Source organism: Erinaceus europaeus, chromosome 3 (assembly GCF_950295315.1).
Source record: "Erinaceus europaeus chromosome 3, mEriEur2.1, whole genome shotgun sequence".
Lineage (NCBI taxonomy): Eukaryota > Metazoa > Chordata > Mammalia > Eulipotyphla > Erinaceidae > Erinaceus > Erinaceus europaeus.
Window position 1 is genome coordinate 125,090,489 of NC_080164.1, and position 26,254 is coordinate 125,116,742.

The 26,254-nt window shown below is 39.4% G+C and overlaps 2 protein-coding genes across 4 annotated transcripts in view; one reads left to right on the forward strand and one right to left on the reverse strand.

Annotated features, from left to right (window-relative positions):
- RCHY1 (ring finger and CHY zinc finger domain containing 1) overlaps nt 1–8,747 on the reverse strand; it is a 31,872-nt gene extending 23,125 nt beyond the window's left edge. For both annotated transcript variants that reach the window (XM_007519807.3, XM_060187874.1), the window contains exons 1-2: nt 8,505–8,747; nt 1,573–1,692 (exon numbers count right to left, since the gene is read on the reverse strand). In XM_007519807.3, coding sequence (XP_007519869.2) covers nt 1,573–1,692; nt 8,505–8,594 — 210 coding nt within the window. In that variant the 5' untranslated portion in view covers nt 8,595–8,747. The remainder of the gene's footprint in view (nt 1–1,572; nt 1,693–8,504) is intronic.
- On the forward strand, nt 8,737–26,149 carry THAP6 (THAP domain containing 6). Of its 2 annotated transcripts, XM_007519808.3 has the most exons (5): nt 8,737–8,829; nt 10,442–10,549; nt 12,531–12,738; nt 19,059–19,181; nt 25,737–26,149. In XM_007519808.3, the coding sequence occupies exons 2-5, from the start codon at nt 10,470–10,472 to the stop codon at nt 25,989–25,991; spliced, it is 666 nt and encodes a 221-aa protein (XP_007519870.1). In that variant the 5' UTR covers nt 8,737–8,829; nt 10,442–10,469; the 3' UTR covers nt 25,992–26,149. The 2 variants fall into 2 exon arrangements, with proteins under 2 accessions (XP_007519870.1, XP_060043859.1); XM_060187876.1 differs by lacking the exon at nt 19,059–19,181.
- The last annotated feature ends 105 nt before the right edge of the window (nt 26,150–26,254 follow it).

Below are 26,254 nucleotides of genomic sequence, written 5' to 3' on the forward strand. Positions count from 1 at the left end.
TTCAGGTGAGACCCTTCCTAGCTCATAGGACTCCTTACTTCCATTTCCAGTGGCACACTTCCTAACAAAGCTACAGAATCTAGATACAGACCAGGGCCCATGAGACAGGGCACATGTGCACATCTATCCATAGTTAGAGGAAAACATAGACCTTAAAGTAAAAGTGCACAACAGTCTACAGTGACTCAAGTGCAACAAGCAAATAGAAAAACCTAAAAAAGACACCATAAAGTATGTAATAAAATATTTTCTACTTAGAACTAAATACACTGCTTACCTACTTCCTATTTCATTTCCCTCAATTACTGTAGCACTAACCCTGTCAGATAAAGTAAGGATGACAAAAACTGGATAAGGGCAAGAGACTGGTTCACTTTAACAATGGCCCTTTTGATCACTATCAGGCCATCCCATCTTCTGAGGCCCTAGTCAGGGAATCCTGGGATTCCCACACAGATATGATGGGCCTAGACCTCTAACAGATCCCTCTCTTCACCATCACTGGTCATCTCCATCAAGAACATCATAAACCCTCTTGTCGGCCTCTACAGGACCTTGCCCTCAATGTAGAACAGCAATGATAGAAATTGCCCCACTCTCCAAAGGGAGCCTGGGTCAACATACTCTGCCACTCAAGAAGACAGGTCCTGAAATGAGCGCAGCCTAGAATGTTCCTAGCTAGGACCATGGAAAGCAACCAGAATGACAGGGATGCAGAGGTTACACAGGCTCCTATGCTAAATATGAATAGATGTGGGCCCTGGGTCAGATCGATGGGGTTTACAGTTAGTGGTATTTATGTACTTTTCCCATATCTGGGAGCTATTCTCTGCCCTTATCCAGCTTTCTAGTCCTATTCCCAACTCTGACACCACCTTCTCAGATAATACGTTTAGTCCACCTACATGTTAGCTGTAGGGCTCAGGCAAAAATTAATGAAGTCATGGGCCCCTTGGAATATACCTAAAATAGTCTTCCTAGCTTCTTCCATCATGAAGACCCCCCAATCTCATGTGCCATATTCTTACCTTTAGGTTCCTGATTATTAAACTATTTGTTCTGCTCTATATCTTAATGCTTTTCAGCCACCAAGTTGTAGATGCTACAATGACGCCAACCTGACTCCCCTAAGCAGACAACCTCACCAGTATGTCCTGAAACCCCACTTAACAGAGCCCAGTCCCACTGGGGAAAGATAGAAACAGGCTGAGAATATGGATTGACCTGTCAATGCCCATGTCCAGTGGAGAAGCAATTACAGAAGCCAGATCTCCCACCTTCTGCACCCCATAAAGATCTTTGGTTCATCCTCCCAGAGGGATAAATAGGGAAACTTCCAGTGGAGGGGAAGGGATATGCAACTCTGGTGGTAGGAATTATGTGGAATTGCACCCCCACTCATCCCACAATCTTGTCTGTCATTATTAAATCACTAATGAAATGAATAAATAAATGAAAAAAATTTATATCAAGTAATGGTTACCCTAAGAGTCATATTTGTAATGCTCATGATTAAATTTTAAAACCATCTTAGTAAAAAAAAAAATTTAGAAATAAAATAGAAAGTCTTACATATTGGATTTTTTCACAGTTTATGCACTGCACTTCCTTTACTTTAAAGCGATCTAGCTGATGATCTTCTTTGTTGTCATGACACAACCTGCATGTATAAAGCTTGTCACAGCAAGGTGCCTAGATACCAGGAGATAAAGAGTTACAAGTTAACAATACTAAAATAATAATAATAATAAATGTCTTCCTCTTTCTTCTCGAACAAGGTCAAAGACTATAACCAAAAGATCAACTGATAAACTGTTCCTAAATACACTGCACTGTTTCTTGACATACTTTAACTACTGCCCTCAACCTCTGGATGTCTGTGTGAAGTTGAACATAGCTTTATTCTTAAAGACAAGAATAAGGGTGGGAGAAATAGCATAATGGTTATGCAAACACACTCTCATGCCTGAGACTCCACAGTCCTGGGCTCAATCTCCACCACCACAAACCAGAGCTGAGCAGTGCTCTGGTAAAAAAAATAAATAAATTATGAATATTCAACACATATTTAGGGGCCAGGCAGTGGCGCACCTGGTTGAGTGCACGTATTACAGTGGCTTGAGTCCCTGAGTGCACGTATTACCCAGGCTCGAGTCCCTGGTCCCCACCTGCAGGGTGAGAGCTTTGCAAATGGTGAAGCAGGGCTGCGGGTGTCTCTCTGTCTCTGTCTCTCTCTCTCTCTATCTCCCCCTTTCTCTCTCGATTTCTGTCTCTATCCAATAAATAAATAAAAGTAAAAAAATGTTTAAAAATAAATAAGTAAATCCTTAGACTAGAAAATGAATCCCACAATACTCAACTCTTTCTCAGTCTAAATAATAGGAAATCATCTTCTTTTTAGCTACCTTCCAGTACACTGTATCCTGCAAATACATTTCTGAAACGTTCTTATACTGTGACTTCCCTTCCTTAAAGATTTTAACACAACTGATGCTCTCTCTCTCACACACACACACGACTCTTCTACTAAATCTTAGTGATCTGCACATTCACAATGATAAACCTCCCAATATCCTGAACTTGAAGTTCTTTGACTTTTGCACACTCTAGGAATTGGCCTCCAACTTTCACCATCTCCATTTTTCACAGTCATATCACAGAATAGTGTTTCTCAAATATTTTCTTTTTTTTTTCTCAAATATTTTCATCTCAGAATCCTTTTCAGTCATTAATAGTATTGTTAATCCCAAAGAGTTATGAGAATTCTATCAACTGATATTTACCATACTGTGAGATTAAAGTGGTAAGTTTTTTAAATATTAGTTTTTAAAGTAAAATGAAAAATAAATGAAATTTTAAATGAAATTACATTTTAAATAAATTAACAATTTTTTTAAATAAATTACATTTAAATAAAATTACATTTTAAAGTAAAGTGAAAAATAAATTACATTTTGGGCAAGGGGTTGGGCGAGAGATAGATAGCATAATGGTTATGCAAAGAGACTTTCATGCCTGAGACTCCAAAGTCTCAAGTTCAATCCCCTGCACCACCATAAACCAGAGCTGAGCAGTGCTCTGGTTAATAAATAAAATAAAATAAATAACATTTTTAATAAAAATAATCATCCCCCACCAGAATAGTCACATGACCAATCATTTCTGCTTCTTCATTCAGTTAGTGAAAGTATTCAAAGAAATTCTGAGGAAGCAATTACAGAAGCCAGACCTTCTACCTTCTGCAACCCTCAATGACCCTGGGTCCATGCTCCCAGAGGGATAGAGAATGGGAAAGCTATCGGGGGAGGGGATGGGATATGGAGATTGGGCGGTGGGAATTGTGTGGAGTTGTACCCCTCCTACCCTATGGTTTTGTTAATTAATCCTTTCTTAAATAAAAAAAAATAAAATAAAATAAAATAAAATAAAGAAATTCTGGCTTCAAATGCAGTTAAAATAAGGAGAAGTGGGAGTCGGGCTGTAGTGCAGTGGGTTAAGCACAGGTGGCGCAAAGTACAAGGACCGGCATAAAGATCCCGGTTCGAACCCCGGCTCCCCACCTGCAGGGGAGTCGCTTCACAGGCGGTGAAGCAGGTCTGCAGGTGTCTATCTTTCTCTCCTCCTCTCTGTCTTCCCCTCCTCTCTCCATTTCTCTCTGTCCTATCCAACAACGACAACAACAATAAAACAACAAGGGCAACAAAAGGGAAATATTAAAAAAATAATAATAAGGAGAAGTATGACAACAATATTTTCAGAAAATTATATTTTGAAACAACACCAAAATTCAACAATTGTTTTTTATCCAAGCGTCACTCAGCTCTAGCTTTTGGTGGTAGAAGACAGAACCTCAGACCTCTCACTTGCAAGCCTTATGCATTACCACTGTGCAACTCCCTTGTCCTCAACAGCTCTTAAAAATGGTTAGTCACAATATGTAATATGAAATCCCATCACTGGATTATTTTTTCTCCGTTACATTAAAATTCACTGAGTCACCTTGCAATTTTTTTTTTGCCTCCAGGGTTATCTCTGGGGCTCTGTACCTGCACTATGAATCCACTGCTCCTGGAAGCCACCCTTCCCATTTTGTTACCCTTGTTATTGTTGTTGCTATTGCTGTTGTTGTTGTTGTTGGATAGGACAGAGAGAAATCAAGAAAGGAGGGGAAGACAGGGAGAGAAAAAGACAGACACCTGTAGACCTGCTTCACCTCTTGTAAAGCGAGCCCCCTGCAGGTGGGGAGCCAGGGGCTCGAACCAGGATCCTTATGGCCCTTGAGTTTAGTGCCACGTGCACTTAACCCACTGCATTATGGCCCGACCCCACCTTACAATTTTAATGTATCTTTTGCCCCATACACTAATCATTTGAAGTACTGGTTTAGTGGGGAGATAGCATATGGGTTATGTAGAAAGACTTTCAACCTTGAGACTCCAAAAGGGCCAGGTTCAATCCCCACACCACCAAAAGCCAGGGTTGAGCAGTACTCTGGTTAAAAACAATAAAATTATTGTGGCCCAGGAGGTGTCACAGTGATAAAGCTTTGGACTCTCAAGCATGAGGTCCAGAGTTTGATCCCCGGCAGCACATGTGCCAGGAGTGATGTCTGGTTCTTTTTCTCTCCTCCTATCTTTCTCATTAGTAAATAAAATCTTTTTTTAAAAGTTAAATAAATAAAAAAAATTATTAAGAGCATATGATACAAAGCACAAGGACCAATTCCAGTCCCTGGCTGCGGGGGGAGGGGGGGCATCTCTTCACAAGCAGTGAAGCAGGTCTGTAGATGTCTATCTGTCCCTCCCCATCTCCCCTCCTCTCCTGATTTCTGTCCAACAATGACAGAAACAACAAGGGCAACAAAAGGAAAAAAAATAGCCTCCAGGAGCAGTGGATTCATAGTCCAGGCACTGATACCCAGCGATAACCTTGGATGCAAAATAAATAAATAAAATAAAATAAAAGTAAGGGGCCAGAAAGTGGAGCACGAACCCAGTGTGCAAGAACCCAGGTTCGAGCCCCCAACCCCCACTTGCAGGGGTGAAAGCATGTCTGCAAGTGTCTATTTTTTTTTCTCCCTTTCTACCTTGCCCTGCCCCTCAATTTCTCTGTGTCATATCAAATAAAATAGAAGGAAAAAAAAGGGGGAGGTAGCTGCCAGAAGCAGTGAATTAGTAGTGCTGGCACAGTGCCCCAGTGATAACCCTGGTGGCAATAACAAATAATAAATGTTCATTGAATAGATTTTCCAAATGTTCACACATTTGACATGCATTTTAAAAGTCATTTTCTTGAATATCATCATTCATCTCAGCAGAAAAATCTCAGGGATTGGGATATTCACAAACCCACAGCAAGCAATACAGAGTTTTCTAAAATTCTAGAGTTCACATGAAAACCTCAATCTTTTTTATCCCTGTTGAATGTTTTTTCTTATAATGATTGTCCTGCTACTCCCCTCCTTTGCAACACGATTAATGTTAACCAAATACCATTCCATGAAAATAGGAACTGGTTCAGATTGCAATCCAATTACATAAGAGCTCTTTCTCGTGACTACCATCTAATTTCAATTTGTAGACATGCTATATGAAAATGTCCCATTTAAATCATAAGTGTAACACAATCCAATTCAGTGCCACTGCCTTGATTTGTGCTAATGGGCCAGCAGTTTTCATCATTACTTTTGCATACACTGAAAGACATATAATGTCACAGAAAGCATTTATTACACAGAGGGTCTCCTGAAAGGACATTAGAAATCCAATCCAACTTTGAGAACCCCAACTCTGGAATCAGACCTGAATCCCGTTTCTACCTTACTATCAAACATGAAATTCTCTAATCACTACTTCTTCGCTTTCTAACTCAACTCCAATTCTTTCCTTTCACACACCTTTTATTTCACTGTGAAACAGATTACTAAGAGAATATTCCCCAAAAAAACTCTACCAAACAATTTGTGAATGTATCTCATACTCCTTCATCCCTCATGTTACAGAATCTACAGGTATATTTTATCTAAGGCCAACTCCTCTACCTGCGCACTAGGTCCTATCTTCTCTTTGGTTACTCAGCTACCTAAAGTTTTCCTTCTCCCTACTGCATTGTAAAATGTTCTAATTTTATCCAAGAATATGCAAATATGATACAACATATCCCACCTTAAAAGGGAAAGTAAGTGGTCCGGGAGGTGGCGAAGTGGATAAAGCATTGGACTCTCAAGCATGAGGTCTGGAGTTCAATCCCTGGCAGCACATGTACCAGAGTGATGCCTGGTTCTTTCTCTCTCTTTCTCTCTCTCCTCCTGTCTTTCTCATTAATAAGTAAATAAAACCTTTAAAAAAAAAAAGGGAGGGGGAGTAATACCATGATTGTGCATCTCCCAGCAACCACAACCTTTTTTCCCTCTGTTACAACACAACTCCAAGAGCTGCCTATACAGACTATTTCATCTCACTAACCTTTCTCAAACCCACTCCAATTATGCTTTATCCCAATTTCTCCCGAAATGTCTCATGATCAGTAGTAACCTCTTCCTTGTCAATGTAATGGTCACGTTTCAATTACCCTACTCCGATACCAACATTTGCTTTAAATTATTACTTTCTCCTTAAAATTTTAACTTGGTCTTTGGCATTTAAGAAAGACAGTATTGGGCATTCATGGCCAAGTGTCTCAGTGCTACAGAACACAGATAAAAGAGTTGAGAGGAGTGGAGGATAGATAGCATAATGGTTATGCAAACAGACTCTCATGCCTGAGACTTCCAAGTCCCTGGTTCAATCCCCTGCGCCACCGTAAGCCAGAGCTGAACAGTGCTCTGGTTAAAAATTTTTTAAAAAGGGGGTCGGGCGGTGGCGCAGTGGGTTAAGCGCATGTGGCGCAAAGCGCAGGGACCGGCGTAAGGATCCCGGTTCGAGCCCCCGGCTCCCCACCTGCAGGGGAGTCGCTTCACGGGCGGTGAAGCAGGTCTGCAAGTGTCTATCTTTCTCTCCCCTTCTCTGTCTTCCTCTCCTCTCTCCATTTCCCTCTGTCCTATCCAACAACGAATTGCGTCAACAAGGGCAATAATAATGACCACAACGAAGCTACAAGGGCAACAAAAGGGGGGGGGGGGGAAATGGCCTCCAGGAGCGGTGGATTCATGCTGGCACCGAGCCCAGCAATAACCCTGGAGGAGGAGAAAAAAAAAAAAAAAAAGAGTTGAGAGATGGGAGTCGGGTTAAGGGCAGGTGGCACAAAGCTCAAGGACCAGAGTAAGGAACCCGGTTCGAGGCCCCAGCTCCCCATAAGCAGGGAAGTCGCTTCACAAGAGGTCAAACAGGTCTGCAGGTGTCTGTCTGTCTCTCCCCCGTCTTCCCCTCTTCTCTCCATTTCTCTCTGTCCTATCCAACAACGACAACATCAATAACAACAATAATAACGACAACAATAAAACAAGGGCAACAAAAAGGAATAAATAAATAAATAAGAGAGTTCTTGGGAGATGACTGAGGAATCAAGCTGTTGAACTCGGTTTTAGACCCCAAGTTTAAAAAGAACAGACTATCTCAGCAGAAATGCAATCATAGGAACTGTATTCAGTTTCCGATACAACAACTTAATGACCAGCCACTAAAGTTTCATCCAGAGCAGTGGAAAAACATTCACTAAACCTACAGAAAAACTTTATTTAGGCTGTTCCTGTATGACTCAAGTGTTAATCAAGCAGGAGCGTCTATCATCACTACTTTAATCGAGACACTCCTGGAGAAGTTTGCTCAATCACAGGTTCCACTAGGGAGTAGAATTAAGATTTGGGGGTAAGGTGGTAGGACTCCAAAGCTCAACTTTTCTAGAGCAAAATGTCCCATTCTTCTTACAAGAAAAATCTGGAAACTTTAAAGGAATGGATGCCAACTAAAAAAAACAGATTAGACATTTTTCTCCAAGTAACAACATAACGCATACTAAACATTTTCCTATACATTAATTTCCTACGTGTGGAAATTACCTGATTCGTCTTCCTACTATATCACACATTCTCTCCTCGGCAGGTTTAGGGTTACTCGTGGACTCTAAAACGATGTACTACAGAACCTGAAATTGTATTATGATTCTGCACTGGCTTAACCCTCGTCCATTATTTCATCACACACCTGAAAGTGATCATGGGAAAAAGTCAGCACAGACCAGGGCTGCCTGCCTCAGCCTACACCAGGCTGCCGAAGGCTAAAATACACGAACCCACTGCTCAAAACACCGATAGGGAAGTTGAAACTCCTGCTACACAAAACACTGTTTGCAAAGCACGAAACTGAAGGATACATGAAGCCTACAAGTCGCCTAGCCCAAAATTTTGTCACAGCACGAACCCCTAAGTGGCTTAAGGGGGTGGAGGGAGGGCAAGCTGACCAACAGCTTAACCTCCAGCTTAAGCCCGAGTCTAGCCGCCTTGCCCGCTCCAACCACAACCCGATCCGGCGCGAGTCTGTAGGGGAAGAGGCCACTGAAGTCGTTACCTTCAATAGACATCCTCTGTCATAGTGCTCGCAGCCCCGCCGCCCTTTATGTTGGTCACTAACGCCACTCCCCGGCACCGACGCCGCCATCTCACCACTTCGGCGCACTCTCCACTGCCCCTTCTGCTAGAACGAGAGCCACGCCCCGAGAAGCAGCGCCGCCCCAGCACACCTCGTCCCGGCGGCCGCGCCGCCGCCACAGACAAGATGGCAGCTGAGCACGTGACCCGGGGCAGCGGGGCTTCCGGTCCTCCGAGCGACGGGGCGGAAGTGAGTGAGACGCAGTCTCTGTCGTCGATGTTAGTCGCTGCCTTCGCTGCTAACGGTAATAACTCTTAAGTTGCCTTTTCTTTACCCCATCGCCACCCATCCAACTGCTCTGTGTTTCGGGGCGAGGAGGACGGCAGGGGCGCGGAGATGCCGAGAGGCCCCTAAGGATGGGACGCTCTCCCGCAGCATCAGCACCTGTGACAGGGGGGCCCCTCCCTCCCCGCGGGACGTCGGCTAGAAGGCTCGGAAAGGGGCGGAGCTCGGCCGGCGGCTGACCCCGGGCGGGTCTGAGCCGCCGAGCTGCGGTTCCCGGCTCCCGACGCCCCCTCCCCTTATCTCCCGGCGCTTCCTTCAGGCCGCGTGCTGGTCGCAGGCGGTGCCTTGGGGGCTGAAGTTGAGCGAAAACACACGCCCCCGCAGTGCCCTCACGCAACCCACGAAACTGGCAGGGGAGAAAGATACTTATCGGAGAAACACTGAAACAAATGCACATTTAAGAAATGCTAGGGGGAGTCGGCCCGTAGCGCAGCGGGTTAAGCACACGTGGCGCAGAGCGCAAGGACCGGCATAAGGATCCGGGTTCAAGCCCCCGGCTCCTCACCTGCAGGGGAGTCGCTTCACAGGCGGTGAAGCAGGTCTGCAGGTGTCTGTCTTTTCTCCTCTCTCCATTTCTTTCTGTCCTATCCAACAACAACGACATCAACAATGATGACATCAGTAACAATAATAATTACAAGGGCAACAAAAGGGAATATATATATATATATAGAAATGCTTGGGGGGGGGAAAGGTGCGTTCTACTGGTATGCAAGCTAATACTAGAGAGGCTCTTAGTTTTAGTGTCAAGGAAGGTTTCACTGAGGAAGCAGCCCTGGAGCTGAAAGAGTCTTAGGAATGAGTAAACCCAAAGATCTGCGTGGTGCTGCTGACGCTGGGAACCTAGGGAGGGATCCCGATGCCTATCAGAAGCACTGGATGAAATATAGAAATCTACCAAATATGAATCGGACATTCAGAGTGTACTATGTATACTCACACAATATGTCTTGTTTTTTTAAACAAATTTTTAATTCTCTTTATTTATTTATTTATTGGATAGAGACAGCCAGAAAGCGAGAAGGAAGGGGAAGATAGCGAGGGAGAGAGACAGAGACCTGCAGCCCTGCTTCTCACTCGCAAAGTTTTCTCCCTGCAGGTGGGGACCGGGGGCTTGAACCTGGGTCCTTGTGTACTGTAACAGGTGCGCTCAACCAGGTGCGCTACCACCCGGCCCCACGATTTGTCTTATTAAAGAGCCAGTCCCCTGGAAATTTTTAGGAACGTAGCTGCACCTGTTGAAAGGAAATATCCTAGTGTCTGGGTGGTGGAGCGCCTGGTTGAGCTCACCTGTGACAGCAAGGGCTTGAGTTCAAGCCGCCAGTCCCCACCTGCTGGTGGGGAAACTTAACAAGTGAAGCAGAACTGCAGGTGTCTCTTTTTTCCCCCTCGCTGAGGCTCTCTTTCCTCTCAATTTTTGTCTCTATCCAATAAATGAATACAATAAAAATTAAAAAAAGAAAAGATGTACCGTTACCATAATTTCACATTACCTAAAGCACACCGGGGATGTTAAAGTGTTCCCCTCAGCCTTGAAATTACTTATGCTTATCATTTTTATTTTCTTTCAGTTCTGTTATGAATTGCTAAAAAAAAATCATGGTGAAATGTTGCTCGGCCATTGGATGTGCTTCTCGCTGTTTGCCAAACTCCAAGTTGAAAGGACTGACATTTCATGTGTAAGATTTTGCTATACTTAAGCCAAGAACTACTGACTTATAAAAAGCTAAAGACAAGCTACTGAAACCTTCAGTTTTGAACTTTAGTTTCCAAGTACTTAAAAAAAAAAAAAAATGAATCTTTGTGTATTAGAGAGTTTTACATGAAACAAGCCAGAGTACTACTTCCACCTGGGGATCCATCCCAAGAGCCTCCACTGTGCAAGTCTCATACTCTTAACCAGTCAGTCATCTATCTCCCTTCCCAGCTGCCCAAGTGCTTTTTAAATAACCTTTTTATTGTGCTTGTTGTATTTGCAATTACTGTGATGCTTTTACACTATTTTACATTTAGTTTGGATGGTTAAGTAAGGTGCCTACCAAAGTATCAGAAACTGGGTAACATATCAAACTCGTTTTGCTAATATTTTTACTTGACATTTTGACATGACTTGAAAGGAATTTACTGTTATTTGCATGTTTACAATTTGAAGGAAGGAAGAATCAAATTCAAAAAAGGGTTCATTTCTCTATATTGCAAATAGCAAAATCCTTGTTTGGTATTTTAACCATCCTTCCAAGAGCATTAACAGAGTAATAAGATGTAATAATATTTAATATTTATGTCTCTGTTTTTTTACCAAGCACTATGTTATATGCTAGAAAAAGATCTTCTATTTTTGATAGAGAAGAGGAAATGAAAGTTACCTCTACCTTATTCAAGAAAAGATTTGAAGCAGCTGGAAAATTGGAAAAGATAGGGTTATCCTATTTCTCAAAAATAGTTCTCATTCCAGAATACCAAACTCTTCACTGTTTTTTTTGTGTTAATTCACTAAGCAATTATATATCTGATGTATTAAATAATGCACTGAGTGGTTTTCTGATGCTGATGGAAGAATAGAAGGAAAAGGAGTTCTATTCATCTCCGATAAGTTCCGGATATCAATTTAAATAAGAAAAGGTTCAAGTGCATTTTAAGAAACTTTTCTTAGATAGCATAATGGTTATGCAGAGACTCTCATGCCTGAGGCTCTAAAGTCCCAGATTCAGTCCTTCGACTACCATCAGCCAGAGCTGAGCAGTTTTCCCAAAGAAAAACAAACAAACAAAAAAAATCATTTTGGGGTCTTACTATAAAATGTTAAATATCCATTTAGTTGTTTCTTTATAAATGAGAAAAATTGAAATGAAGACCATGTGTTTTCAGCATGATTGATAAATATCCATTTAGTCATTAGTTTATGAATGAGAAAACTTGAAATGAAGACCATATGTCTTCAGCATGATTGATAGAAATATCTATTAAAATTAAAAAGTAGGACAAACCCGGCCCCCATCACATTGGAGAAAGCTTTGGAGCTATGATATCTTTCTCTTTCTTCTGGTGTGTTATCTAGCTAGCTGTCTGTCTATCTATCTATCTATCTATCTGTCTGAAAATGTTCAGAGGCCCAGATTAATGGTGCCTGATAATGACCCAAAAAAAAAAAATCAAAGTTATGGTACTAGCAAAATAGCTCTTCTGGATAGGGTGCCTGATGTTGTGTTGTCTTGTTCTCTCTCTTTTTTTCTTTCTTTTTTTTTTTGAATTGGCCAGAGATAGCTAGAAATTGAGAGGATGGGGGAGGTAGAAAAGGACAGAGACAGAGAAACACCAGCAGCACTTTTGAAACTTTCCCCCTGTAGGTGGGAACTGGGGGCTTGAACCCAGCCCTTATGCATTATAATATGTGCACTCAACCAGGTACACTACCACCCTCTCTTTTTATCTGTCTGAAAAAGTTAAAGCAGTGAAGCCCCAGAAATGTAAATAAATTGATTAAATAAATAAATGAATAAAATTAAAAGTTATGAAAGCCTGAGTAATGATAGTTTACTGAATAGTCTAGCCCCTTGGGGTAATAACATACTAATTAAGGGATCTATTTAGTTACTACCTTTATTCAAGTTATGTGCCAATAGTGTTTAATTTTAAAATAGTCTTTGTATTTTTTTCTAGATTCCCCACAGATGAAAATACCAAAAGAAAATGGGTATTAGCAATGAAAAGACTTGATGTGAATGCTGCAGGCATTTGGGAGCCTAAAAAAGGAGATGTATTATGTTCAAGGCACTTTAAGAAGACAGATTTTGACAGAACTGCTCCAAATATTAAGCTAAAACCTGGAGTTATACCTTCTATATTTGATGTCCCATCTCACGTAAAGGTTTGTTTATAGCTTAATGTTCACCATCATTGCTTACTTTTTTTAAAATATTTTTTAATTTATTTTTGGATAGAGACAGAGAGACATTGAGAAGGGAGGGGAAGATAAGGAGGGAGAGAGACAGAAAGACACCTACAGCCCTGCTTCACCACTTGTGAAGCTTTCCCCCTGCAGGTAGGGACTTGGGGCTTGAACCTGGGTCCTTGCACATTGTAATGTGTGCGCTGAGCCAGTGCGCCCCCACCTGGTCCCTTCGTTGCTTACTATTTACGGTATTGTTAAACTTCACTCCCTTTTGCTAAGACTTTTTTTGTTTGCTTATTAATTTCAAATCCAGTCTTTGATTTTTTTTTTTAATTGCTGCTTTGGCTTTTGTTATGTACATAGTATTTTAGAACAAGAGAAAGAGGAGAGAAAAAGGTCAGAAAAAGAAAATCAAAGGATTCTATAAGTAAACTTTGAAAATACTGTGTAAACAGACTTTAATTCATCTTTTTTTTTTTCCAATGATGTTAGTGCCATGGTTGATTGCCCCTCTCTTTGGGGAAAAGGGGTAATAATATCTTTTAACTTCATAGACGTGAAAATGTATTTTCTTCCAGAAATTGTAGATTGACTGTTTTCATTGGATAAAATTGAGAAAGAGCTTGTAGATATTCACAAGAATAGTGGTGCGCCTCCATTGAAAGGTATTCCAGGGCCAGGCCATAGCACATGTGGTAGAATGCACACATTACAGTGCTCAAGCACAGGGGTTCAGGCCCCCAGTCTCCACCTGCAGGAGGTGGCAGGGTAAGCTTCCTAAGAGGTGAAACAGTGTTGTAAGTGTATCTAGATCTTCCCTCTGAATTTCTCTCTATAACTATCCAAAATAAATAAATAGAATATTTAAAATAAAATGTTTAAACGAAAGAGATTTAACATTTTTTTAAAAAAGAAACAAGAAAGGTGTCTCCTTGCTGACACTTGGAAACAAGGGAAGCATGTCTGCTCCAATGTGTTCTTGGTCACTAGAAAGATGAATTATTGACATCGTAGCACCTGAGAAATCAAATAGAGACTGCCTAACTTTTTTCCATGCTAATGGACATAGGACATTGGGGCCAGAGAGGCCGATTAGTAGTTATACAAAAAACTTTCATGTCTGTGTCTCTGAGATCCCAGGTTTAGTCCACAGCATCACCATAAACAAGAGCTGAGCAGTGTTCTGGTCTCTCTGGATATCTTTCTGTATCTCATTAAAATAAAATAAATTTTAAGATAATAAAAAATTAACATACAATATCTTATACAATTTTCTCTAAGGGTTTTTTGTTTGTTTATTTGTTTCACTAACATGCAGTCACCTAACTATGTTTAGAGGACACTAAAGAATGCATACACAAAGGCTGGGGAGACAGCAGAATGGTTATGCCTTAGGCTCCAAGGTCTCAAGTTCAGTCCCCAGAACCACTCTAAGCCAAACCAGAGCAGTGATCTGGTATTCCCCTCTGTGTTTCCCTATCTCTCTTATTAAAATAAAATAAAACATTTAAAAATTTTTATAGGCACAATAGAGGGCTAGGAGATGTTTCACTCAGTAGAACACACACTTTACCATTCATTCACAAGGACCCAGGTTCAAGTCCTGAGCCACCACATGAGAGCAACATACAGCAACTTCACAAGCAGTGCTGTGGTGTATCTCCTGTCTCTTTCTCCCTCTCTTTCATCCTATATCTATAAAAGGAAAGTAAGGGGAGTTGGACGGTAGCGCAGTGGGTTAAGCGCACGTGACACAAAGCGCAAGGACTGGCATAAGGATCCCAGTTCGAACCCCGGCTCCCTACCTGCAGGGTAGTCACTTGACAAGCGGTGAAGCAGGTCTGCAGGTGTCTTTCTCTCCCCCTCTCTGACTTCTCCTCTCTCCATTTCTCTCTGTCCTATCCAACACGACGATATCTATAACAACAATAATAATGACTACAACAATAAAACAACAAGAGCAACAGAAGGGAGTAAACAAATAAATATTTTTTAAAATCTTAAAAAAAAGAAAAGAAAAGGAGTCTGCTGGGAGTATGAAAAATCCTGCAAGTATGAAAAAACTTTAACCACAATAAAATAAACATGGGCACAGTAAGTAAGCCATAAATTACTGGCTTTCTATAAGTAATATTTTCTAATAATAAAAATCTTTTTCACAATAAGAAATCAGATAACAAAGATAAAATTAAAGTTAAAATAATCAGAGATAACACTAGTAACACTTTAATGTATATCTTTCTTAAAATTAATTATACATACTTTTTTATTTAGTGACTTTCTGGTTTTTGAAATGCATATATAATGATAACAGCCACTATTCTAAGCACTTTTATGTAAATTAATTTACTCCTCACAACTACTTGAAATATATTACTCTCACCTAACCATTTGAGGAAGTTTGGGCCCAGAAAACTGGAATAGTTTCCCAGAGTCACAAAACTGCCAAATGGCAGAGGTTACATTTTGAACTCCACTGAGTTTTGGCTTGAGTTCACTCAATCATTGCTTTCCATGTTAGTATTCTTTCACAGCAGTGACTTTCAGACTTTAATCTACATAAGTATTAACGGAGAACTTGTTTAAAATACCGAATCTTCTGTTCCACTTCCAGAAAGAATTTGATTACATAACATTTGGGTTGGAGTTCCAAGAATCTGCACTTTTTAATAAGCACCATACATGATTGTATTCACATTTCTAGATCACAAAGAGGAAGCCAATATAGAATATCCATGTTTGTGTGCTGTTTACTAGGTTTTGAATTCGTTAAATCTATTTAATTTTAAAGTTCAACACATAAATGTTAAAAGTCCACACACAACCATAAGTGCACAAGGCAGTGAATGTTGAGAAAAAGTGAATATGCTTATACTGTTCCCTTCAGACCAATATATAGAATATTGCCTTAGCAGCCTGACTCATGCTCTTTCTTAGTTACTATACCCCCAAAGACAACTGCTTTATTGACTTTTTACCACCAATTATAAGAATAAAGTCAGTTCATATTTTGGCTTCTTTAGCACAACATTTTGTTTGTGTGACTCATTCACATTGTAGCATGTGACAGTAGGCCATTTATTTTCTTTGTAAAATGTAGAGTTCTGTTATATACTCTGTAATTTCTCCATTCTGTTTATGAACATTTGGGTTGTTTTTGCATTAAAATCATTACAAACAGTGCAGCTATAAACATTTTTGCATGTTTTTTCATGCATTTATGCACAAATTTATGGAAAATGTAAGTATTCTTGTTAGAAGTGAAATTGCTAGATCCTGGGGATAGAAATGTTCAGCTTGAGGATATATTGCCATAGCTTTACAAAGTGGTTCTGCCTATTTATAGCCATCAGCAAAAGTTCCTCTGGTTCCCTCCATACCATGGCATATAGCTGGTGGTTTCCATGTTATAAGTTTTTTTTTAATTATGGTAGCCTTATGTTTCTTTTTTATTTTATTTATTTTATTTTATTTTATTTTTACCAGAGCACTGCTCAGCTCTGGCTTATGGCAGTGCAAAGGATTGAACCTGGGACTTTGGAGCCTCAGGCATGAGAATCTCTTTGTGTAACCATTATGCTATCTACCCCTGTGTGGCATATTTAGCCCACATATTTAGCAGCATACCCCCATCCTTTTATAAGTATTTTTAATGACTCTATAGAGCTAATTATATAGAATATGAATAGTGGTTTATGTAGTCAGTCACTATTATATAGATTATAGATTCCTTTTTTTTTTTTTTTTGGTATTCTAAATAGCACTGTAATGAACATTATTATAGCAGAATTTTTGTCCTTCTTTCCTCAAACTAAATTGTACTAATTTATACACAGATTTAAGACTTTTTTGATACAGATTTCCTGCAATCCCACCAGATATTACCTGTCTACTATCCTACTACCTATGCGTAAATTTTCAATCCAGATTTTTTCAATCCAGATTTATCAACTTTTCCTAAAGTTTATAAACAAACTACATCTTACTGTTTTTTAAACTTGTCCCTTTTTTGTTTTAACTTGTGAATAGTGAGTTCTACATTTTTTCATGTGTCTATTAGACATTTCTGTTTCTTTGTTTATTCAGATTCTCTTCAATTTTTACCCTTTTTTCTTAACTATTTTGTAAAAATATTATATATTGAAGCTATGATCACTTAACTGCCATTTATATTGCACTTACTTTTTGTTGTAATTTTTTTTTTCAGATTTTATTTATTTACTAGTAAGTAAAGTGAGAACGATAGGAGAAGAGCAAGAATCAGACATCACTCTGGTACATGTGCTGCCAGGGATTGAACTTGGGACCTCATGCTTGAGAGTCCCATGCTTTATCTACTATGCCATCTCCCAAACCACTGTCTTTTTATTTTTTTCTAACTAGGGGGTTAAGTTTTTGTTTTATAAATAAGCAGCCCTTTAATAATATCCCATAAATTGTCTTAAGTTTAATTTGCCCCACTTTTAAGATTATGTATCTCCTATTTTTCTACATCTACATGTTTTCATTTTTATGTAAAGTTTCAGTACTTAGAATTTTATTATGACTTGTTATATATAAAGGATACATTGGAACTTGGGTTCAGTCCCCTGGCTCCCACCTGCAGGGGGCAAGCTTCACAAGTGGTAAAAACAGTTCTGCAAATGTGTGTGTGTGTACGTATATGTATGTGGTATGTGTGTCTACCCTCCCTCTTTCTGTCTCTGTCTCCCTTTCCCTCTGTCTTTGTCTTTATAATTAATAACTAAATATTTTAAAAATAAAATAAAAGATATATTGCTTTCTTAATTAGTTTGTTTTTAAACAGTGTATAGCCTTTCTCCACTTATTTAAGATGGCATTTTTGGGAGTCGGGTGGTAGTGCAGTGGGTTAAGCGCACCTGGCGCCAAGCTCAAGGATAGGTGTAAGGATCCCGGTTAGAGCCCCTGGCTCCCTACCTGCAAGGCGGTGAAGCAGGTCTGTAGGTGTCTGTCTCTCTCCTCTCTGTCTTCACCTCCTCTCTCCATTTCTCTCTGTCCTAGCCAACAACGACGACATCAATAACAACAGCAATAATAACTACAACAATAAAAAGCAAGGGCAACAAAAGGGAAAATAAATATTTTTTTAAAAATTTTTAATGCATTTTTTTAATCCTAAAGCCTTTAATCTTTTTTTTTTATTTTTTTATTTATAAAAAGAAAACATTGACTAAACCATTGGATAAGAGGGGTACAACTCGTCACAATTCCCACCACCAGAATTCTGTATCCCCTCTCCTCCCGATAGTTTTCTTATTCTTTTTTTTTAATATTTATTTATTCCCTTTTGTTGCCCTTGTTGTTTTATTGTTGTAGTTACTGTTGTCGTTACTGATGCCATCATTGTTGGATCCTTATGCAAGTCCTTGCGCTTTGCACAACATGAACTTAACCGGCTGCGCTACAGCACGACTCCCAGCTTTCTTATTCTTTATCCCTCTGGGAGTATGGACCCAAGGTCATTGTGGGATGCAGAAGGTTGAAGGTCTGGCTTCTGTAATTGCTTCCCCGTTGAACATGGGCATTGACAGGTCGATCCATACTCCCAGCCTGCCTCTCTCTTTCCTTAGTAGGGAAGGGCTCTGGGGAATCAGAGCTCCAGGACACATTGGTGGGGTTGTCTGTCCAGGGAAGTCTGGTTGGCATCATGCTAGCATCTGGAACCTGGTGGGTGAAAAGAGAGTTAACATACAAAGCCAAACAAATTGTTGACCAATCATGGACCTAATGGCTGGAATAGTGCAGAGGAAGAGTTGGGGGGGGGGGGCATCCTCCATTTTGTAAATAGCTAGTAGGCATATTTTAGTTATATTCCAAAGGGCCTGTGGCTATACTAGTTTTTTTTTTTCTTCCTTTTTTCCCCTGAGCCTGAAATGTGATATACAGGTGGATCCAAGTTATTGTCTGGGGAGATGATGTCATGGCTGGAAAGCCTTTAATATTTATCTATTTCTAACTGTTTCTGGCATAAGATAATTGCACAGTCTTTTTACTGTTTTTATTTTATAATATATATGTATATATATTGAATTACATGTATATTTTAATCACTCATCATTCTTCTAGGGAAATTTTTATTTTCAGATGAACTTCTGAGATATTTGGGGTGTGTTTACTTGAAGTTATCTCAATGGAATCTTATATTTACTGGCTTTTAGATGCAGTTTCTTATGTGGGAGAAAGTTATATTAACTTTACCACACAAAGTTTAGACAAAATAAAATTGAGAAAGGACAGAAGTATCTGCAATGATTGTTATTAACTATTCTCAACAGGGGAAAAGAGAAAATCTTCATTGTAAAAATTTCACCCTCAGAACCCTCCCAGTCACAAACCACAATCATCAACTAGTTGGTTCTTCCTCATGTATTGAAGAATTTCAATCCCACTTCATTTTTGTGAGTACAATTCCTTACTGAACTAATATTGGTATTTTTACGATAACTGTCCTCTTTGTTAGAATTAAACTAGGGGGAGTCGGATGGTAGTGCAGCGGGTTAAGTGCAGGTGGCGCAAAGCACAAGGTCGGCATAAGGATCCTGGTTCGAGCCCCCGGCTCCCCACCTGCAGGGGAGTCGCTTCACAAGCGGTGAAACAGGTCTGCAGGTGTCTATCTTTCTCTGCCTCTCTCTGTCTTCCCCTCCTCTCTCCATTTCTCTCTGTCCTATCTAACAACAACAACATCAATAACAATAATAACTACTACAACAACGAAAAACAACAAGGACAACAAAAGAGAAAATAAATAAATAAAATATTTTTTAAAAAAAGAAACTAAGGGGTTAGATCTTAAATGTTGTTTGTTTGTTTTTAACCAGAGCATACTGCTCAATTTTGCATAACCATTAGTGCTATCTCCATGATAGGTTTTTTTTCTAAACTAGTTATTTTTAAATTGTGTCTTCATCTGTACACATTGATTTTTTTAATTTTCATTGATTTATTCATAAGAAAGATAGGAGGAGAGAGAAAGAACCAGACATCACTCTGGTACATGTGCCGCCAGGGATTCAACGTGGGACCTCATGCTTGAGAGTCCAGTGCTTTATCCACTGTGCCACTTCCTGGACTACCTGACAGGTCTTTATATATATATTTAGTATCTTTAAGTTATATTGCCTCCTAAGGCCATTATAATTTATATAAATTCAATACTGACATAATTTTATACATATTTTTATTTAATTTTTTAATATTCATTTTTTAATCTTATTTTATTTTTGAGTGAAAGAGAGATACAGAGAGAAAGAGAGAGACCAGAGCAGTGCTCAGCTCTGGCTGATAGATGGTGGTGCTAGAGACTGAACCTGGGACCTTGGAGCCTCAGGTATGAAAGTCTTTTGCATAACCATTATGCTATCTCACCAGTCCACAGAGGTGATAATTCTCTGGTCACATATGTAATTCAAGAATACTTTTTCAAGAATTTTTTAAAATTTTTTATTGTACTATCATTATAATATAATATTATATAAGTTTCAGGTACACATCACTGATAATTACCATGTGTATTCCCTTGTTTTGATTAATATTACCCTATAGCCTCCCCACTCTCCTGTGGTAATCACTATTTGGTCTCATGGTCCAAAAGTTGTTATTGTTCTACATAATTATTTGCTTGCTTTCTCTATACAACATATGAGTAAAATCATGTTTTTCTCTACGTCTGACTTATTTCACTTAATAACTACTCTTTAGGTCTAGCGTGCAAATGACAGGATTTCATATTTCTTTATAGCTAAATATAACTAATATTCCATTATGAATATAAACCAGATCTTCTTAATCTGTCAGTTGTTGGACCTTTGGGTTGTTTATAGTTGTTGGCTATTATAAATAATGCTGTTGAATTTATTTAAATTAAATTATTTAATTTATCATTATTGATTATTTAGATGAATTATTTAAATTTATTTAAATAATGATATTTAATTTATTTAAATGCTATTTAATAATGCCATTATAAATAACTATAAAGATATATATATTTTTTTTTAATATTTTATTTTATTTATTCCCTTTTGTTGCCCTTGTTGTTTTATTGTTGTAGTTATTATTGTCGTCGTTGTTGGATAGGACAGAGAGAAATGGAGAGAAGAGGAGAAGACAGAGAGGGGGAGAGAAAGATAGACACCTGCAGACCTGCTTCACCGCCTGTGAAGCGACTCCCCTGCATGTGGGGAGCCGGGGTTCGAACCTGGATCCTTATGCCGGTCCTTGTGCTTTGCACCACCTGCACTTAACCCGCTGCGCTACAGCCCGACTCCCAAAGATATATTTTTTAAAGACCTTAAGAAGACACCAAGTACTTTTTTTTTTTATTTTATTTTTTTTATTTAAGAAAGGATTAATTAACAAAACCATAGGGTAGGAGGGGTACAACTCCACACAATTCCCACTGCCCAATCTCCATATCCCACCCCCTCCCCCGATAGCTTTCCCATTCTCTATCCCTCTGGGAGCATGGACCCAGGGTCATTGTAGGTTGCAGAAGGTAGAAGGTCTGGCTTCTGTAATTGCTTCCTCGCTGAACATGGGCGTTGACTGGTTGGTCCATACTCCCAGTCTGCCTCTCTCTTTCCCTAGTAGGATGGGTCTCTGGGGAAGCTGAGCTCCAGGACACATTGGTGGTGTCTTCAATCCAGGGAAGTCTGGCCGGCATCCTGATGACACCTGGAATCTAGACACCAAGTACTTAATCAAATATTTACTACTTAGGCCTAGACACCCTCCTACCCTCTCCTCTTCCCTCAATCACTTTAAGTCTAACCTCCTCAGTAAGAATTGCAAAAGCTGGATAAGGTCAAGAAACAAGCACACTTTAATGATGGCCTTTTGGTTACTAACAGACCACTGCCTGCGAAGCGACTCTCCTGCAGGTGGGGATGCAGGGCTCGAACCCAGACCTTTATGCCAGTCCTTGTGCTTTATGCCACGTGTGCTTAACTCGCAGCACTACCGCCCGACTCCCCCATACTGCTTTCCATAGTGGTTGAACCAACTTAAATTTACACAAAGAGTGTATAAGAGTTTCTGTCTCTGAGCTGGGTAGTGGTACACCTGGTTGAGTGTGCACATACATTACTATGCATAAGGACCGAGGTGCAAGCCTCCAGTCCCACCTGCAGGAGGGAAGCTTCATGAACAGTGTCTCCTCTTTCTCTCTCCCACTCTATATCCCCTCTCCCTCTCAATTTTTCTCAGTGATAGCAAATAAAAAGAATAAATAAATCATTTAAAGAAGAGAGAGATCCTGTCTCTACATATCCTCACCAGCACTTGTTGTTTCTTGTCTTATGGATAATAGCCATTCTTACAAGTATGAAGTAATGTCTAATGTTAGTTTTGGTTCACAGTGATATTTCTACTAAAATGATGTAGTTCCCTTCTAGGAACTATATTTTCTTCTTTTTTTTTTTCTTTTTTAAAGATTTTATTTACTTAGGAGAAAGATAGGAGGAGAGAAAAAGAACCAGACATCACTCTAGCACATATGCTGCCAGGGATCAAACTTGGGACCTCATGCTTGAGAGTCCAAAGCTTTACCATTGCACCACCTCCCGGACCACTCTTTTTTCTTTTTTTTTCCCCTTGGAACTATATTTTCTATATGAAAATATTTAACAAAAAGTACTTATTTCTTTAGTTTCTGTTTTTGGTCATCTCTGGGACTTCACCTCTCTGGGCTGACTTTTTCAGACAGAGTCAGAGAGAGTGAAGAGAAGAAACCACAACACCAAAACTTTCTTCAGTGCAGTGGGCACCAGGTTTGAGTATGGGTCATGTGTATGACAAAGCAGCACACTCTCCAGGTGAGCTGGTCTATCTTTAGTTTCTTAAATAACAGTGATACACATACAGAATATACATATACAGAATACAGACTATATTTATTCATCTTACTGCCTACCTATGTTAGAACCTGACCTGGAAACAGATCTGTTTTTAATAATGTTTTAATTATCTTTATTTATTAGGAAGAGACAGCCAGAAATTAAGAGGAGGAGGGAGATGGGGGGGGGGAGTCAGAGATATACCTGCAGCACTGCTTCACCACTTGTGAAGCATTACCCCTGAAGGTAGGGACTCAGGGCTTAACTTGGGTCCTTGTACACTGTAACATGTGTGCTCAATAAGGCATATCATCACTTGGCCCCAGGTGTGTTTTATTATCTTGACTATTATATCAATAATTTTATAGTAATTACTGAAATCAGACAAAGTTTGTTCTTTTTTCACAGTTGTTTTTAGATATTCTAGGTCCTTTGCATTTCTATATGTATTTTTAAATTACTTTGTAATGATATATTTATAAAAACATTTTGGAATTTTGCATTCCATTGTGGTGAAACTGTCAAAAATGAGACTTTTTTTTTTTTTAGGTCTTCTACCAGCAGTGTTTTATAACTGGGGCTCAGTACCTGCACTACAAAGCCACTGCTCAAGCTCCTGGTGGCCATTTTTTTTCCTTTTTTCCCCTATTTTATTTCCTAGGACAGAGAGAAATTGAGAGGGTAGAGGAAGGGAGAAAGAGAGATAGACACCAGCAGACCTGCTTCACCACTTATGAAGTGTCTCCACTACAGAGCAGGGGGGCTCAAACCTGGGTCCTTGTACATAGGACTATAGGCACTTAACTGGTGTGCCACCACCCAGTCCCTTAAATAACATATTTTCAAATGATTTTTTAAGTACCTATATGAGTCCAATGTTATTTCTCCTATAAGCAAGTGGAAAAAGTATATTCAGTGAAATTATTTTTTACCATAAATACATTAAGAAAGCTTAAATTGTTTAATATTTCTTTTTTATTTCTTTATTGGGGAATTAATGTTTTACATTCAACAGTAAGTACAATAGTTTATACATGCATAACATCCCCCAGTTTCCCATATAACAATACAACCCCCACCAGGTCCTCTGTCATCCTTCTTGGACCTGTATTCTCTCCACCCACCCACCCCAGAGTCTTTTACTTTGGTGCGATACACCAATTCCAGTTGAGGTTCTACTTGTGTTTCCTTTTCTGATCTTGTTTTTCAACTTCTGCCTGAGAGTGATATCATCCCATATTCATCCTTCTGTTTCTGACTTATTTCACTTAACATGAATTTTTCAAGGTCCATCCAAGATCGGCTGAAAACGGTGAAGTCACCATTTTTTACAGCTGAGTAGTATTCCATTGTGTATATAGACCACAACTTGCTCAGCCACTCATCTGTTGTTGGACACCTGGGTTGCTTCCAGGTTTTGGCTATTACAAATTGTGCTGCCAAGAACATATGTGTACACAGATCTTTTTGGATGGGTGTGTTGGGTTCCTTAGGATATATCCCTAGGAGAGGAATTGCAGGATCATAGGGTAGGTCCATTTCTAACCTTCTGAGAGTTCTCCATATTGTTCTCCACAGAGGTTGGACCAACTGACATTCCCACCAGCAGTGTAGGAGGGTTCCTTTGACCCCACAACCTCTCCAACATTTGCTGCTGTTACCTTTTCTGATGTATGACATCCTCACAGGAGTGAAGTGGTATCTCATTGATGTCTTTATTTGCATTTCTCTGACAATCAGAGACTTGGAGCATTTTTCAGGTGTTTCTCGGCCTTTTGGATCTCTTCTGTGGTGAATATTCTGTCTATGTCCTCCCCCTATTTTTGGATGGGGTTATTTGTTGTCTTGTTGTTGAGTTTGGCAAGCTCTTTATATATGTTGGTTATAAAACTCTTGTCTGATGTATGGCATGTAAAGATTTTCTCCCATTCTGTGAGGGGTCTCTTGATTTGGGTAGTGGTTTCTTTTGCTGTGAAGAAGCTTTTTAATTTGATGTAGTCCCATAGGTTTATACTTGCCTTAGTCTTCTTTGTAATTGGATTCGTTTCATTGAAGATGTCTTTAAAATGTATGCAGAAAAGAGTTCTGCCAATATTTTCTTCTAAGTATCTGATAGTTTGTGGTCTAACATCCAAGTCCTTGATCCACTTGGAATTTACTTTTGTATTTGGTGAAATACAGTGGTTCAGTTTCATTCTTCTGCATGTTTCAACCCATTGTTTCCAACACCATTTGTTGAAGAGACTCTGCTTTCCCCATGTAATAGTCTGGGCCCCTTTGTCAGAGATTAGATGTCCATAGGTGTGGGGATGTTTAATATTTCAAAACCAGACTCCTCTCTAAATCTATAACATTTAGCCTAAGATCTGATTCAGTGATTATTTCCCCATCATCTCTTATAAAATCACAGTCATAAAAATTAAGTAACTAAGGTAAATTTTAAGTTTATTTGATAAACAGCCCCACACATTAGGGGGTGGAAGAACTGCTTAAGCTATTGCAAGTGCCACGGTATAAGCAAATACCATCTGTGGTGAATGAGAAATGTTTTCTGGGTCAGTGAAATAAATCACGTGTATAATGCACTGCTTTGCCATATTCAAGCCCAGCCACTGCTGCACTGAAGGAAGCTTAGATGTTCTGGTTTCTTTCACTCTCACTACCTTCTCTGCCAGAACAAGATAAAAAGAGAAGTTTTTTTTTTCCATCCATAGGATTTTGCACTCACAGCCTTCGACAAATGAGACACTGCTTCCATCCCCATCCTCTTCCTATGTTTTTTAAACCTCTTCATATCACCAACTTAGAAATCATTTTTAGAGGCCAGGCAGTGAGTGGTACATCTGGTTAAGTGCATGTACTACAGTGAGCAAGGACCAGTGTTCAAGCCCCAGCCCCCACCTGCAGTGGGAAAGCTTCATGAGTGGTCTTTCTCTGTCTTTATCTCCCTCTTCCTTCTCAATTTCTCTCTGTCTCTATCCAATAATAAATAAATAAAATTTATTTTTTTAAAATAAATCATTTCTAGGTACTATAACTAGAGAAACTGTTGAAACTTTGTTACATAAGCATTTATCTAACTATTTGTCTCACGTAATAACTTGGTTTTTATGTTTTTAGGAACATAGCTACAGTGTAATGGACAGTCCAAAGAAACTTAAGCATAAATTAGATCATGTGATCAGCGAGCTAGAGGATACCAAGAGAAGTCTGCGGAACGTTTTAGACCGAGAAAAACGTTTCCAAAAGTCATTGAGGAGAACAATCAGGGAATTAAAGGATGAATGTCTCATCAGCCAAGAAACAGCAAACAGACTGGAAGCTTTCTGTTGGGAGTGTTGTCAAGAAAGCATAGAACAAGAATATAGTACATGAAAGAATTTTACCTCCTAAACTCAACATTGGTACAGCTCATTTGCCATCATTAAATTATACCCATCATTTAGAATACTTCTTAGGCTGCTCACAGCATTGTGTATTATAGTTGTTGTCCAAACACTTTTTTGAAGACATGAAGAAATTTATAATAATTATCATGTTTTTGTGTGACTTGTGATAATTATGTTTTTATAGCCCTAAACTAGTGCCAGGTCACTATTATATGATGTTAAGAACTCAAAAAAATCTCTGTAAGACTT